The following is a 13,804-nucleotide window of genomic DNA, read 5'->3' on the forward strand; positions in this document are numbered from 1 at the left end:
TTTGAAATGTTTTATTATTAGGCATATGGGTTTGAATGATCACCAAATGGTCCAGAGGACTGTCTGACCAGCCAGTGTTAATATCACGCTGGGTGCCAGAATATGACATGAGATTAACTATAGTGTTCTGTCTATTTTAAAGCAAGTCCATAGCGAAGATGGCAGCAGTAGGAAAATTAAATCAACAAGCAAAATAAGCAGATGTGTGCTTCTGTGAGAAGTCCTTGACAGGGATTCTTATCTCATATAAGAACCCACAAAAGAAATGAAGCACATGTGTGAAATGACTGAGTAGGGCACAGGCAAAGGGTGTGAGCTCTGAAAATAAATCAGCTGGCTTCTAGCCATGTTCAGCTCATGGATAAAAATAGGTCAGGACAACTGGGTGTAACCTTTAAGAGCCAGAACATAGAAATGCTGGTCATATATTGCAATACAGGCAGCTGTTAGCAAGGGCAGATCCAGAAATCCTTACTGGGGAGGCCATCGTGTAATTTAATACTTACTAATAATGTCCAGCAAGAACATGATTCACAGACATGCCGCTGACCTGCGGCTCAGAGCATGCCCCTTCATTCTTAAGTATGTAGCCACAATATCTCTTTGGCTTTCTTGACTACAGTGCATCTCCTTGAAGTATTTTAAATGCAGGCCTACCACTGGCAGATGGGAAAAACAGATTTGTTGCTAACCACTTATTACTTACCTCTGTTGCACTATTGGGAGCTTCTTGGATCAAGCATTTGATATTAAAGTTACCTTCAGCTTTACCAATTGTATATATCTCCTAAATTCCTGTCCATCCATGGACTGAGCCTGATATAAAACTTTCCTAGGACCTTATTTCAGAGTAGCAGCCGTGTTAGTCTGTATCCGCAAAAAGAACAGGAGGACTTGTGGCACCTTAGAGACTAACAAATTTATTAGAACATAAGCTTTCGTGGGCTACTGCCCACTTCTTCAGATGCATAATCTCCAGACTACTGACACCCTCACCCTGATGAGGCCAACAGGCATTTTCAATGATGCTACTTCCCAAATACCAGACAGGACATTTCAGCCCTAGAACTGCAGATCTGTGAGCAATGTAATTTCATTTTACCCCTTCCTCTTTGTAAGGTATTGGTGCTCTCTCCGCCTCTCTCTCTCTCTTTGCGAGTGAGAGAGAGAGAGAGAAAAAGAGATTGATCATGGAAAGAATAAGAGACCTACTGTTACTAGCAGCTAAGGGAAATATATTTTAGCTCAACTGGTAGAGAACTGTTTTTGGAGCTCATGAAATGTCAGATTTCTATTTCTAGCTTCCCAAATCTGTGTGGTTTATGTAGCCACTGTGTGTCTCATCAGCAATACACAGATGTATTCAAATGTTCCTCCTTGCTCCGTTCTCTCCTCCTGCAACCTATGTACAATTTCCAGTGGATTCTGCAGCGTGACATTGTAAATGCAGAGCTCCCACTCATCAGTTTTCCACAGCAAAGTAACTGTTACTTCAAACACTGAGATAACACTGGAGAACAAAAAATAAATATAAAATAATGAGCAAACAAAACAAAACAGTGGACTTTCCACTCATAGGACAAGCCCACAGAAATCTGTCCCACTCTGAAACGTCACCAGTCACAAAGATGCTTCATGACACTTTTATGAGGGTTTATCCTGCAGCAGAGGGAACAAGCCTGTAATAATTAATATCATGATGAGAGACACTGAGGCTTGTGGTTTAAATGATTTAAATTTAACAAAAAGAGAAGAAAAATAACTAAGAAAATCTGATTTTATTTACATATAAGTTAAATACAGATAGATTTAGATTTACTGATAGACAGAGAGATGCACTGTTACCAATTGATACTCTGTCTCTCTCACTCTACACATACAGCTACACACAGAAAATACTTGGAACCCATTCCATTTTCATTGAAAAGATACAGAATAACATTTATTGTCAGAGCTGTTCCTGGGCAGTTTGGAAAAACCAGTCTGTGTTTGCTGGCACCCTCCAGGACCGCCTGGATCAGCACTCTCTTACATAATGATGAAGTCTGCTTACCTGTGCCCACTGTTGGGAAAATAATCCACTGTCCACCTGTCCACAGAATGAACCTTAACAGCAGACAAAAAAGATTGCTACACAAACACACTGATGTTTCAGCCACTTTCTCTTGTTTTCAATAAGCCTAAAATATTAGCCGCTGCGTTTGTTTGCTGTTAATGTTTGCCTCCTATTAGGCTTATAGGAAGTCACTTTTTAATCTTGTGTTTAGTTTTTGGACAATTTTTCAGTGCTTATTTTTGAGGTTGTCAGAGTGGGAGAAAATCTGCAGCACCCCAAATCTTATCCCCACAAAGTGGGTTATAATTAGCTTTTATTATGTATAATATTTAAACTGTGAGATAATATTTAGCATACGCAGGAGAATAACTTTACTCAGAAAGGCTCTAGCTAACTTTAATACATTAACTGTCATATTCTATATAGGATGTCATGCTGCCCTGCAAACTCACTCATGCTAAGATAGGGTAATGAAATCTCATGCTTGAGTGCATCTGGTGATCCCCCTCAGTGATCAGGAAGGATTTCATCCTATGCAGAGTATTGCCCAACTACCTGGGTGATTATCAGTGTGGGGTTTTTCTCCACCTTCCTCTAAACCATCACATACTGTCCATTGCCTGAGGCAACACTTTTAATGGTTCAATGGTATTCAGTTTGGCAAATGCTCACAGTATGATTGCGCATCGTTATGTTTACTCCTGCACACTGGGAAGTGGGAACTGGGGGAAGAGAAGCCACTACATGACAATAAACCTCCAGGTAAATAGGGAGATATCAAACTTTTAAAACAGCAACAACAAAAGACTCCGGGAATTTTGCATGAAAGTCAATAACAGAAATACTTTTCTCCATTATTTTGAACCAACCTTACTTCTCATACCATACTCGCTTCACTGTCACAATGGTGTGCCAGGGACAGCAAACAGACTTCACTGCATTTCAGTTGCACACTGGGAGATCAAGAAGCAAATTATGCTATTGTAATCAGTGGCCTTGCCAGTTTTATCGGTCTCTCATTAATTACATGAACTTTCAAATCTGGAATGTCAAAGTGGATGGAGGGTCCTTGCTTTTTTCCTCAAATCTTCTAGATTTCCTAGCTGCTGCTGTTAGTCATGAGATTTACTAATCTTCTGCATTTGATGCAAAAGTGACAGAGTGTTTGTTGTCCTGATCTTTATCTTCATCTTGCTTCATTGCAAAATAATCAAGGGACTCATAAAGTGTGGAAATAGCCTTGAAAACCAAAGAAAACTCCCATCAAATTAACTTATACTATTAAAGTGTGTTTTAAGCTGAATAATTATCTAACACATCACCTAGAATAGGACTCAAGGAACAGAAAAGGAACCTGATTTGACCCATCTCAAAAGTCATAGAGTTCTACATTTAGAAATAAGCCCAAGCCACAATATTTGGATTCAAATGCAAAGTTTTCCCAATGTTTGGAACCAGGGATTTCATTTATCCCATTATAGGAAGAGCCCAGATGCAAAGTTCTCATTTGGATCTGAATCCACAAAATTTGCAGTGGTTGATCCTGACTTTTAGTTCAGGTCCATTCCTATTTAAATGGCACCAGAACTGGGCTTGGTTTTCTACCATCATGACCTTTCAAGTCCTTTAATGTCCCCGCTATATGTGGGTTTATGTACAAAACCACAGTGCTGTTTCTTTTAGCTGCTGTTTTCGATGTAATCTATCTAGTGTCCAGTTACTGTGCTATCTAGGTGCTATTCGGAGCTGTACAAAATGATCCAATTTTCATTTCATGAGTATTTGTGGGTAAAATCTTTGAGGTATTTAGATGAGATCTGCAACAAAATGCTGGGAGTCCTAAACATCTCCCCCCAAAACCCACATACATGTGCATGCCCACAGCACAAGATTCTGTTATGCCTGGGGTGTTTACCACAGAATCATCTCATTAACTCTCCCAAAATTCTCAGCCTTGTGCAGTACACAATAGTGTGATAATGGACGTCAAGAATTGGATGTTTTTTAATTTGTCCTCACAATATTGCTTTAAGGAAAGTATTATCATCCCCATTTTTACAGAAGGGAAACTGAGGCCCAGATAGATGAAGTCACTTGCAGTAGGAAATCTGTGACAGAGCCAATAATATGACCCAAGCCTGGATTCCCAGCCCTGTTCTTCAGCCACATGATCATCCTTTCTCCCCAAGAGGTAGAAAACAACTACTACTGCCTATGATACCTAAACAAGTAGAAACTGTGATGCTCACAGCTATATGGCATCCACTTTGTAAGAACGTAAATTAGAGATGGCAGATAGATTTGCACTGGATATAAGATTGGATTCAGACATGAATAAACTTAGTTTGCAGCAGCATGACACTCGCTGTCTCCAGAAAAGGTACTTAATGCAACCCAGGAAAAAAAATAGCAAAACCTCATTTAAAGCAAGCAAAAAATGTTCTAAACAACTGCTGCAAACTTTGTGACACTTGTCACCTGATCCAACTAATAACAAGGCAGTCTTAGAAATGAAAGATCACAATTCCTATTAAAAAGTTCATAATCTGTATTAGAACTTAAAAGATACATGAGAAGAGGTGACTGTGGTTAACAGCCATTTAGTTATAAAACAACAACAACAATAGATCTTTCATAATTATATTCACACGTCTTCTGGATGACTCTTGTTGTCCATGCAAGTCCATTGAAGCTAATGGCTAGCAGTGAACTGATTGCTTTGCACCCTAGCTTTGATGCTTGCCTTCTCATTCTCAACATAATTTTTCTCATGTCATCATCAAATATTAACAAGTAACAGAGCTATCCACCATAATAAGAGGTCTACTTTTATATTTTAAATGAAATTAATAGATTTTTTTAAAAATATTTTGACTGGGGTAATATCTTTTACTGGACCAACCTTGTCTCACCCACCTTGTCTTGCTAATATACTGGGATCAACATGGCTACGACCACAGTGCAAAAATTATTTTGATATTTCCTGTAGTATTACAAAATAAACTCTTTAATCATAGAATCATAGAACTGGAAGGGACCTCGAGAGGTCAGGAAGGGTCCCAGGGTGAAGCAATGCATTCTGGTGAAGAAGCTCTCAATTATAAATGTTTCCAAAAAATTACTCGTCCTGACCATTTGTGCCATCCATGGCAATTACCAGTGGATTTTCAGTAGTGGTAACAACAAAGCTAATGTGAGACTGAGTATGAGGTGGGAAGCCAAGAACTACTGTGTTTTAACATCAGCAGCTCTGTCTATAACCACTTCTGTGGCCTTTGGCACTTTACCTAACCACTCTGGGCTACATTTAGTGTAAGCCTGTGAAACTCCCACTGATTTCAATGGAAACTGTGTCTGCTAGGGTTGAATTTGATCCTCTGTGTCTCAATATCCCAATCTGTTAACTTAGGTATTGTGAGAATTTATTATTTAAGGTTTATACAGTGGTTTGATGATGTCAGGGGCTATATTTAAGTGCTAGACCCCCCCTGCTCCACATACACATACACACACACACACTGTTATCCTGCTACAGCTAGTGTGCTTACGGTTAGGTGAATAACTTCCAAACAAATGGAAATCAGACACAGCTATGAATTTTTATGATGCCACTGACACCTTTACTGCTGACTCTGGGCCAGATCTAGGCCCTGATGGCAGTACAAAGACCCATAAAGATGGCTTAACCAGCTTCATGGGTCTCCCCAGAACAGGGGAATCTGGAGGCAGGTGTAACTGGTTTTATGCCACCCCAATGTAGGGATGTCCTAGGCATAGCCAGGGAAAAGGGGAATGGCTGAGAGCTTCTGCACTCCGGTGATCTCCAGCTGCTTGAATGGTGCCTTGAGCTGAACCAGGACCAAAGGGAGGAGCAGAAAGACAGTGTAAAGCCAACGTTCTCAGTCCCTAGCTACATTGGGTGTTGCTCCAGCATCAGTGAGGAGCTGAACCTCTGAGTACAATATGGTATAGCCACCTTACTCCTCTTGCTTACTTGCCATACATACTTGTGTTCTGTGCTTTCCCCACAATGTCAAGTACACTAAAGCTGCTAACCATGGCTGCAGTAGCAATGGGGGACTATGCTATGGCATGCTCTAGCACTTCAGGGGGAACAGTAGGATACGGCCTTCCCAACATGCAGTTTTAAATAAAATTAAGCAAGTCTGCCTTGCTCTTATTGACAATGCATTTCATTTTATTTCATGGTTTTACGTTGTGCAGTAGGACACTGTACTAAACAGCAGCAACTTCCTGTTCTCCTGTTAAATTCTGTCTGCTCAATGGAACCTCCATGAGTACCTCACTTCGGAGCCCACTTCTTGTAGGCCGACCCCTGCTGTAAATCACTTACCCATTCTGATGAGTTTGATGAAGAAGAATTTCTCTCATCTGCTTCATTTATCTCAGTTCCTTCATCCAATTCGGTAACCTGAAGTGTCTGTTCCTCATGGGTCCTTCTCTCTGGCACTGAAGGTGGATGGAACACATTTATGTGACATAAATACAAAGCAGAGCCATTATTTTGTTTATTACACATTTCAGGAGTCACATCAGTGCTTTATGAGGGTAGATTGATGGGGACTGATCTTTCATTGGTCTACATGGCATGCAAAGAAGTGTGTAGACCTACTGTGTGCTAGTGAAGGGTGCCCAGACACCAAACTTTTGCGGTCCCTTTTATACACCATACAGCTCAGCTTTGCAGGGTCCATATGTGGCAGCACGTTGTAGAGACACATTTACTCTTTCCAGGATTATGAGTAATTCAAGCAAGTGAGGGTGCATAGAGATTGTGGGTGCATAAGAAGGGTCCATGCAAACACACATGGACCATGCCTCATAATAAATGCTTGGAATGCCCCAACTACCGCTCATTGCTTGGAGTACCCATGAAGACTCAGGACTGGAGGGCGCAACAGTTGTACCATGCAGTTCCCCTCCTAGTGCTGCTTTTTTAGGTGCACACATATTCTGAGACCAGCATTTTGCTGTTAGGGACTATATGTAAAAATGCAGTGCCACTTACCAGAGTGTTTTGAGTTCTGCTGCTTTTTGTAACAGAGATAGAAACAGCCCCCTGATATTAGGAAAGGAAAGATGGCTAGAATTGCCATAAAAGAATAGCTTTCCATTGATCCAGCTTCTGCAATCAAACATTTCAAATCAAGTTACTTATTACTAAAAGCACAATATATAAGACCTTGTTAAGTTTTTAGATATGTGTGTCCTATTGCCTCGATGGCTAGGTTCAATATTAAATCCCACAAACACTTAAACGTGTGTGTGATTTTGCTCATATGAATAACCGCTTCAATAGGACAATTCGTAAACAAAGTTACACACATGCTTAAGTGTTTGAAGTTTTGGGCCCTAAAATAAAAATGATTAATATTTTGCAATGATACAATAAAATAATACAATATTGCACGTGTGTAGCATTTTTATTTAAACCATTTGATGACGGTTGCAATGCTTGCCACAAGTGAATCAAAAATACTCACTATTGTATCTCCTAATCTTGCTTGTTTTTATAAATTAATAAAACATAATAAATGATAAAAACACTACCACTGGGGTGAGCTCATGACTAAACTGAGTAACAGTGTGACTGTAGTGATGTAACCATTGCCCTTCCTCACTCCATCTCTCTCCCTAGCATTTCTCATCCTCATTCACTGCTTCATCTAAATTATAGAGTGTAAGCTCTTCCAGGCTTCACTGTGTCGTTCTACGTCTTCTGTGAAGCACTCAGCAGACCTAAGGGTGCTATAAATAATAGTCTAATGAATCCTCTCAGCAATCATGTGATGTCAATAAATGAACATTTTACAGCTGAGGAAACTAAAGCAGAGAGATTAAGTGAATTGCCCAAGGCTACAGAAAGAGTCAGTGTCAGAGCCAGAATAAGGACATGGGTGCTCCTAACGCCCTGTTTTTTTGTCAGATCATTGGTTTTATAATCTTTAAGGGAGAAAAAAAGTAAGTAACACATTTCTGACTAAAAAATCTTCAGGGAGACAAATGAAGTGGCATCTCTATAGAACAATTCATGTCGACTGCTTGTTTACCTTTCTCTTCAACGATCAAAGTTGTTCCATTTCCCAGCCCTTTTTTCATGAAAGGTATTTCGGTAGTTATCTCACAGAAGTAAGTTCCAGTGTCATTTCTTTTCACAACTTCGATCTTTAACACGGTCTTATCCTTGTGTGTGGCATTGGCTGTGTAGTAAAGTTTTGATGATAACTCTCTGCTGATGCCCTCTTTACAGGTGAGATGTTGTATTTTCCAGGTTACTCTAAACCGCTCGACTATCTCATCATTTTTCCAGGAGCAGGTAATTTCAGCTGACATTCCAGTGGATACTTTAATTTCTGATGGTGTCTGACTGATTGTTAATTCATTGGTACCATTTGCTATTGACAAAAACCAAATAACTTTAAGTTTAGCGCAGGTATAATAAAACAGCACAATAATAATAATAATAATAATAATAATTGATGGCATTATGGAGCCTATTTTATGACAACACCATCACTTTTTAAAATTTAGTTACTCCTGTTTTCCCCTGAATAAGTACAAACACCGTAGTGTGACCCTGAGAACACCTCAGTGCCAACTGGCAAAGGGTTCACTGTTCTGTAACAGCAATACTTGACAGGCCTGACAAACTCACTACACCCAACACACTGCTGTTATGGTAACCAAAGCCAAAAAGGGTCAAGTGAGGTATCTAATAAAAACTTATTTTTGCAAGATGTAGGTATGGATGATATTTAAGGAATCGTGAATAGGTAATGAAAATATGTTTGAGAGTCTATCCCAGGCAGGGTTCACAAACAGGTTTTGTCAGACAAAGAGATATATACTCACCTGTCTGCCTTGGTTCACATGTAAAATAAGCATTGTAAGCCAAAATAGTAAAAGTCCATTTGTATAGGACAACAAGATGAGGCTGTGAAAACAATGTGGTGTCAGCACTCCAGGGAATAAACCATGGGCGGTCAGCCTGACTCTGGGGACAAACCAATGAACTTTAGGGATATAAGAAGGCAAAAGGGCAGTGCTTTTTGCATTCATGCAAGGTGGATCCGAGCCCTGTTGGTTGATGACTCTGGGAGATTGCTCTAAGTGAGAAATACTTTAGACAAGGATTAGACAAGTTAAGTTTAGACTCTAAGAAGGGTGTTATACTTTTTGTTTTATATGTAACCATTTAGGTTTCCATTTGTTATCCTTAGTCACTATCTCTTAAATTTCAGCTTTTGATAATAAAGGTATGATTGTTTTCACTATAACTATATCTTGGTGCTGTGATGTTATATTGGAGCTGACCTCCGTTGAACCGAAGGGACTAATGTGTTCTTTTGGGGATAGTTTACCTGGTAATTTCTGAGTGTGCCAGTGACAGGATCTGGATAGGACAGGGAATGCTTTCACAGCAGCTGAGGTGCATCTATTGTTAACCTGCCAGGCAAAGTGAGGACTGGCCGAGCCCTGAGGAAATTGGTTGGGTGATTAACAGACTGATGGTATCAGGGTGCTGACACCCGGTTAAGCACCAGCAAATCTTTCTCTTGCTGAGGCAGGGAGGTAAAGTGGCTCACAGTCCTGGGAACCCCATATTGAAACTGACTGTCCCTTTGAATGGTGACAGGTTTCAGAGTGGTAGCCATGTTAGTCTGTATCAGCAAAAACAATGAGGAATACTTGTGGCACCTTAGAGACTAACACATTTATTTGGGCATAAGCTTTTGTGGACTAAAACCCACTTCATCAGATGCTTGGAGTGGAAAATACAGTAGGCAGGTATATATACACAGTACATGAAAAGATGGGAGTTGCCTTACCAAGTGGTGGGGTCAGTGTTAACGAGACAATTCAATTAAAGTGGAAGTGGGCTATTCTCAACTGTAGAATACCCAAGGAGGAAAAATCACTTTTGCAGTGGTAATGAGGCCAACGTAATCAGGGTGGCCCATTTCAAACAGTTGACAAGAAGGTGTGAGTAACAGTAGGGGGAAGTTAGTATGGGGAAAAAAAACTACAAAAACTAATTTCCCGATACTAATTTCTTAAAAACATTGGTCAAGTTTTATCAACGCTGTGCAATCCTTTTTGAAAGTGTCAACCTGTCTTTTCTTCTTCTTTTGAACTGATGAAGCTTTCTTGATTCTTGATTCTATGATTCTTCTCACCTAGAGGAGCTATAAGAAATCTTTCTCCTCCTTTCTTTTCATAATGCGACTCACACGAGCTATTTATTTAATCCATCTTGATCATTTATAGTCCTACCGTGAAGGTCCAATTCCAATTCCACCGAAATCAATGGCAACATTCTCATTTTTAATACAGTAACAGCAGCATCAGCCCCAAGACTTGCAAAGTTCACTTGAAATTTTATTAAGATTTAAAAGCACACCCACAAGAAAGCATTGATTTTTTCCCCCTTCCTACTTTACAATATATTCTCTTTCAGAAAAAGCAGCTCTTGCCTTTATTATTATTTTAAACTTGTGCATCATATCATTGGTTTGAATGGCACTTTAAATGCTGGGTAAAAATGTAGTATCCACCTGAAAGATATTAGAACTGAAATACAGAATGACCAAGATAGAACATAGTGGTGAATAAACATCAGAAAAAATGGGGGGAAAGAGGGAAGGAAGGGAAGAATATTTAAATAGTAAGATTATTGGGTTGCTAAAGTGGCATGGTATCATATTAATTTCAAGATTTTTGAGCTAATTAATTTTAGGGTTTTTTTTTAATATTGTTATTGTATAGGACAGGTTTCCTGCATCCCTGCCTTATTGGTTTCCTCTCTCTTTGTTAAAAACACATCAGAAAACACCTTTTTTTTCTCTTATCTAAATATCTTAATTTCTCTCGTCTTCTGTTTTACTATTTAGTGCTATTACTATAATATATAACGCTGTTCAGCTTTTTGCAATACAGTTTGTATGAAAGCTGTGATACAAAAACTAAACTGCATTGTATTTCAGTAGCTATTTGTTCTGGAAGAAAGTCTCCACAATATTTTAAAATTTTACAGTTAGAGTTAATCTCAATGAAGAACTTACTATAAAGGTCTAATTATAAATGAAGGAAATTCGTAATTATTAACCTGCTGACATCATTTTGGAATTAGTCCAATGTAATTTTTTAATCTTTGGATTTCCTCTAAGACAAACATTTTTGGGCTAATGCTCTTTGAGCAACTTCTTCTAATCACATGGTATTTTGCCAACGGTAGCTTGGATTCAGCACAAACAATTTTGCCTTCTGCACTATAAAAACCTGAGTAATGTTCTCCCAAACATGCACACATGGAAATCTATTTGGGGGGCTTGCACAGCAGCTACATATGTTTTAATTGTTCTATACATATTTTGGGCATTAACTTTTGGGTTTTTAAAACCAAGATGATTTTTTTGATTAACCCTAGAGAATTACAGATATACCAACTGCACCAAATCCCAACTCCTCAAAAACTTCAAAGAACTTACCCAAGTAGCCAAAGCACTCTGTCAAAAGGATGAGTTTCAGGATAATTGTGGTCATTACTCAGGATTATTAAAGCTTTCACCAGTGCCTCTTAATTGAAAGTCAGTGAGAGAGAACGTGTCAGATGTGAAATTTAACTTCCTGTTCCCTCTGCTGTAGTTACTTCATAACATCTGAAAGCAAAACAACTTTATTCTAACACATCTCTTGAATTACAATGACACATTCTTTCTTTCAAAACCCAGTCCAATCTGTCTGAATTGCTGAACACTGTTTTTCAAATTAAGCCTAACTGCTTGCCCCTTAATAATGAATATTAGCAGTCTCTTGTTTTCTTCCTAGAGTATGAACACAGCGCTGAGTTTCCACGCATGTAAGTGTCCCATTTTCAAGTCAAGTATCAGGGGGTAGCCGTGTTAGTCTGTATTCACAAAAACAACAAGGAGTCCGGTGGCACCTTAAAGACTAACTGATTTATTTGGGCATAAGCTTTTGTAGGTAAAAAAAACCTCACTTCTTCAGATGCATGGAGTGAAAGTTACAGATGCAGGCATCATATAATGACACATGAAGAGAAGGGAGTACCTCACAAGTGGAGAACCAGTGTTGACAGGGCCAATTCAATCAGGGTGGATTGGCAAAGGCCTCTCCTGGAATTGACACCTCCTCATTAATTATTGGGAGTGGACTACGTCCACCCTGACTGAATTGGCCCTGTCAACACTGGTTCTCCACTTGTGAGGTACTCCCTTTTCTTCATGTGTCATTATATAATGCCTGCATCTGTAACTTTCACTCCATGCATCTGAAGAAGTGTGGTTTTTTACCCACAAAAGCTTATGCCCAAATAAATTGGTTAGTCTTTAAGGTGCCACCGGACTCCTTGTTATTTTCAAGTCAGTTTCTTGACTGTCACTCCTTTGGAAGCACTTGATAAAGATGAATTTCCCTCAGCTGCTTCATCCCTCTCTTAATACACTTCATCCATTTCATTAACCTTATGCATCTGTTTTTTCTAAAGAATTCTGTCTGAATCGGAGGATGTGATGAACATGCATATAGCTGACGCTAACCATTCCCATTACTTTATCTACTACACATTCCAATGTCATCATACTGCACCAGTGCAACTCCACTGACAATAGCAGGGAGGAGGGCGAGTATAAACAAAGAACAGTTGGCTTAAGAAACTCTTAAGCAAAGTAAGCTGTCATGGGATAAGAGGGAAGGTCCTTTTATGGATTGGTAACTGGTTAAAAGATAGGAAACAAAGGGTAGGAATAAAAAGACAGTTACCTTTTCTGTAACTGGTGTTCTTCGAGATGAGTTGCTCATGTCCATTCCATATTAGGTGTGTGCGCTCGCCACATGCACTGGTGCCAGAAGTTTTTCCCTCAGTGGTATCCGTAAGGTACTGGCTCTAGCACCCTCTGGAGTGGTGTGCACATGCTGCAGTATAAGGGGCACCACTGACTCCCCCAACCCTCAGTTCCTTCTTGCTGGAAACTCCGACAAGGAGGAAGGAGGGTGGGTTATGGAATGAACATGGGCAACGTATCTCGAAGAACACCAGTTATGGAACAGGTAACTGTCGTTTCTTCTTTGAGTGGTTGCTCATGTCCATTCCATGTTAGGTGACTTCCAAGCAGTACCAATGGAGGCGGGTAGGAGTTCATGGATGTGCAGATTGCAACACAACTTTACCGAACCCAGCATCATCTCTGGCCTGCTGAATGATGGTGTAACACACCGGGATCGTGTGAACCGAAGACCATGTCGCAGCTCTGCAAATGTCCTGGATGGGAATGTGCACGAGGAAGGCCGCCGAAGACGCCTGGGCTCTGGTCGAATGGGCCCTCATGATCAGTGGTGGTGGGACCTGTGCCAGCTCGTAACAGGTCTGGATGCAGGAGATGATCCAGTTGGAAATCCTCTGTGAGTACACCGGAAGGCCCTTCATCCTGTCCGCTGTCACAATGAAGAGCTGGGTTGACCTACGGAAGGGCTTGGTATGCTGCAGGTAAAACACTAGGGCATGTCTAACGTCCAGGGCATGCAGCCTCCTTTCCTCACTAGTGGTGTGTGGCTTGGGACAAAGCACTGGGAGGAAGATGTCCTGGTTGACATGGAAGGAAGACACCACTTGGGAGAAAGGCCAAATGGGGTCACAGTTGGACTTAGTCCTTGTGGAACACTGTATACGGTGGCTCCGATGTCAGAGCTTTAATCTCCCACACTTGT

The 13,804-nt window shown here is 40.1% G+C and overlaps 1 protein-coding gene across 2 annotated transcripts in view; it reads right to left on the reverse strand.

Annotated features, from left to right (window-relative positions):
- LOC128838319 (uncharacterized) overlaps nucleotides 1-11,663 on the reverse strand; it is a 34,137-nt gene extending 22,474 nt beyond the window's left edge. The window contains exons 1-5 of one of the 2 annotated variants that reach the window (XM_054030399.1): nucleotides 11,566-11,663; nucleotides 8,128-8,472; nucleotides 7,086-7,202; nucleotides 6,411-6,526; nucleotides 1,835-3,295 (exon numbers count right to left, since the gene is read on the reverse strand). In XM_054030399.1, the coding sequence (XP_053886374.1) occupies nucleotides 3,185-3,295; nucleotides 6,411-6,526; nucleotides 7,086-7,202; nucleotides 8,128-8,472; nucleotides 11,566-11,620 (744 nt within the window). In that variant the 5' untranslated portion in view covers nucleotides 11,621-11,663 and the 3' untranslated portion in view covers nucleotides 1,835-3,184. Of the gene's footprint in view, nucleotides 1-1,834; nucleotides 3,296-6,410; nucleotides 6,527-7,085; nucleotides 7,203-8,127; nucleotides 8,473-11,565 lie in introns of those variants that run through there. The other variant, XM_054030400.1, reaches the window with a different exon arrangement.
- Nucleotides 11,664-13,804: the final 2,141 nt, after the last annotated feature.

This window comes from Malaclemys terrapin, chromosome 5 (assembly GCF_027887155.1).
Source record: "Malaclemys terrapin pileata isolate rMalTer1 chromosome 5, rMalTer1.hap1, whole genome shotgun sequence".
NCBI lineage: Eukaryota > Metazoa > Chordata > Testudines > Emydidae > Malaclemys > Malaclemys terrapin.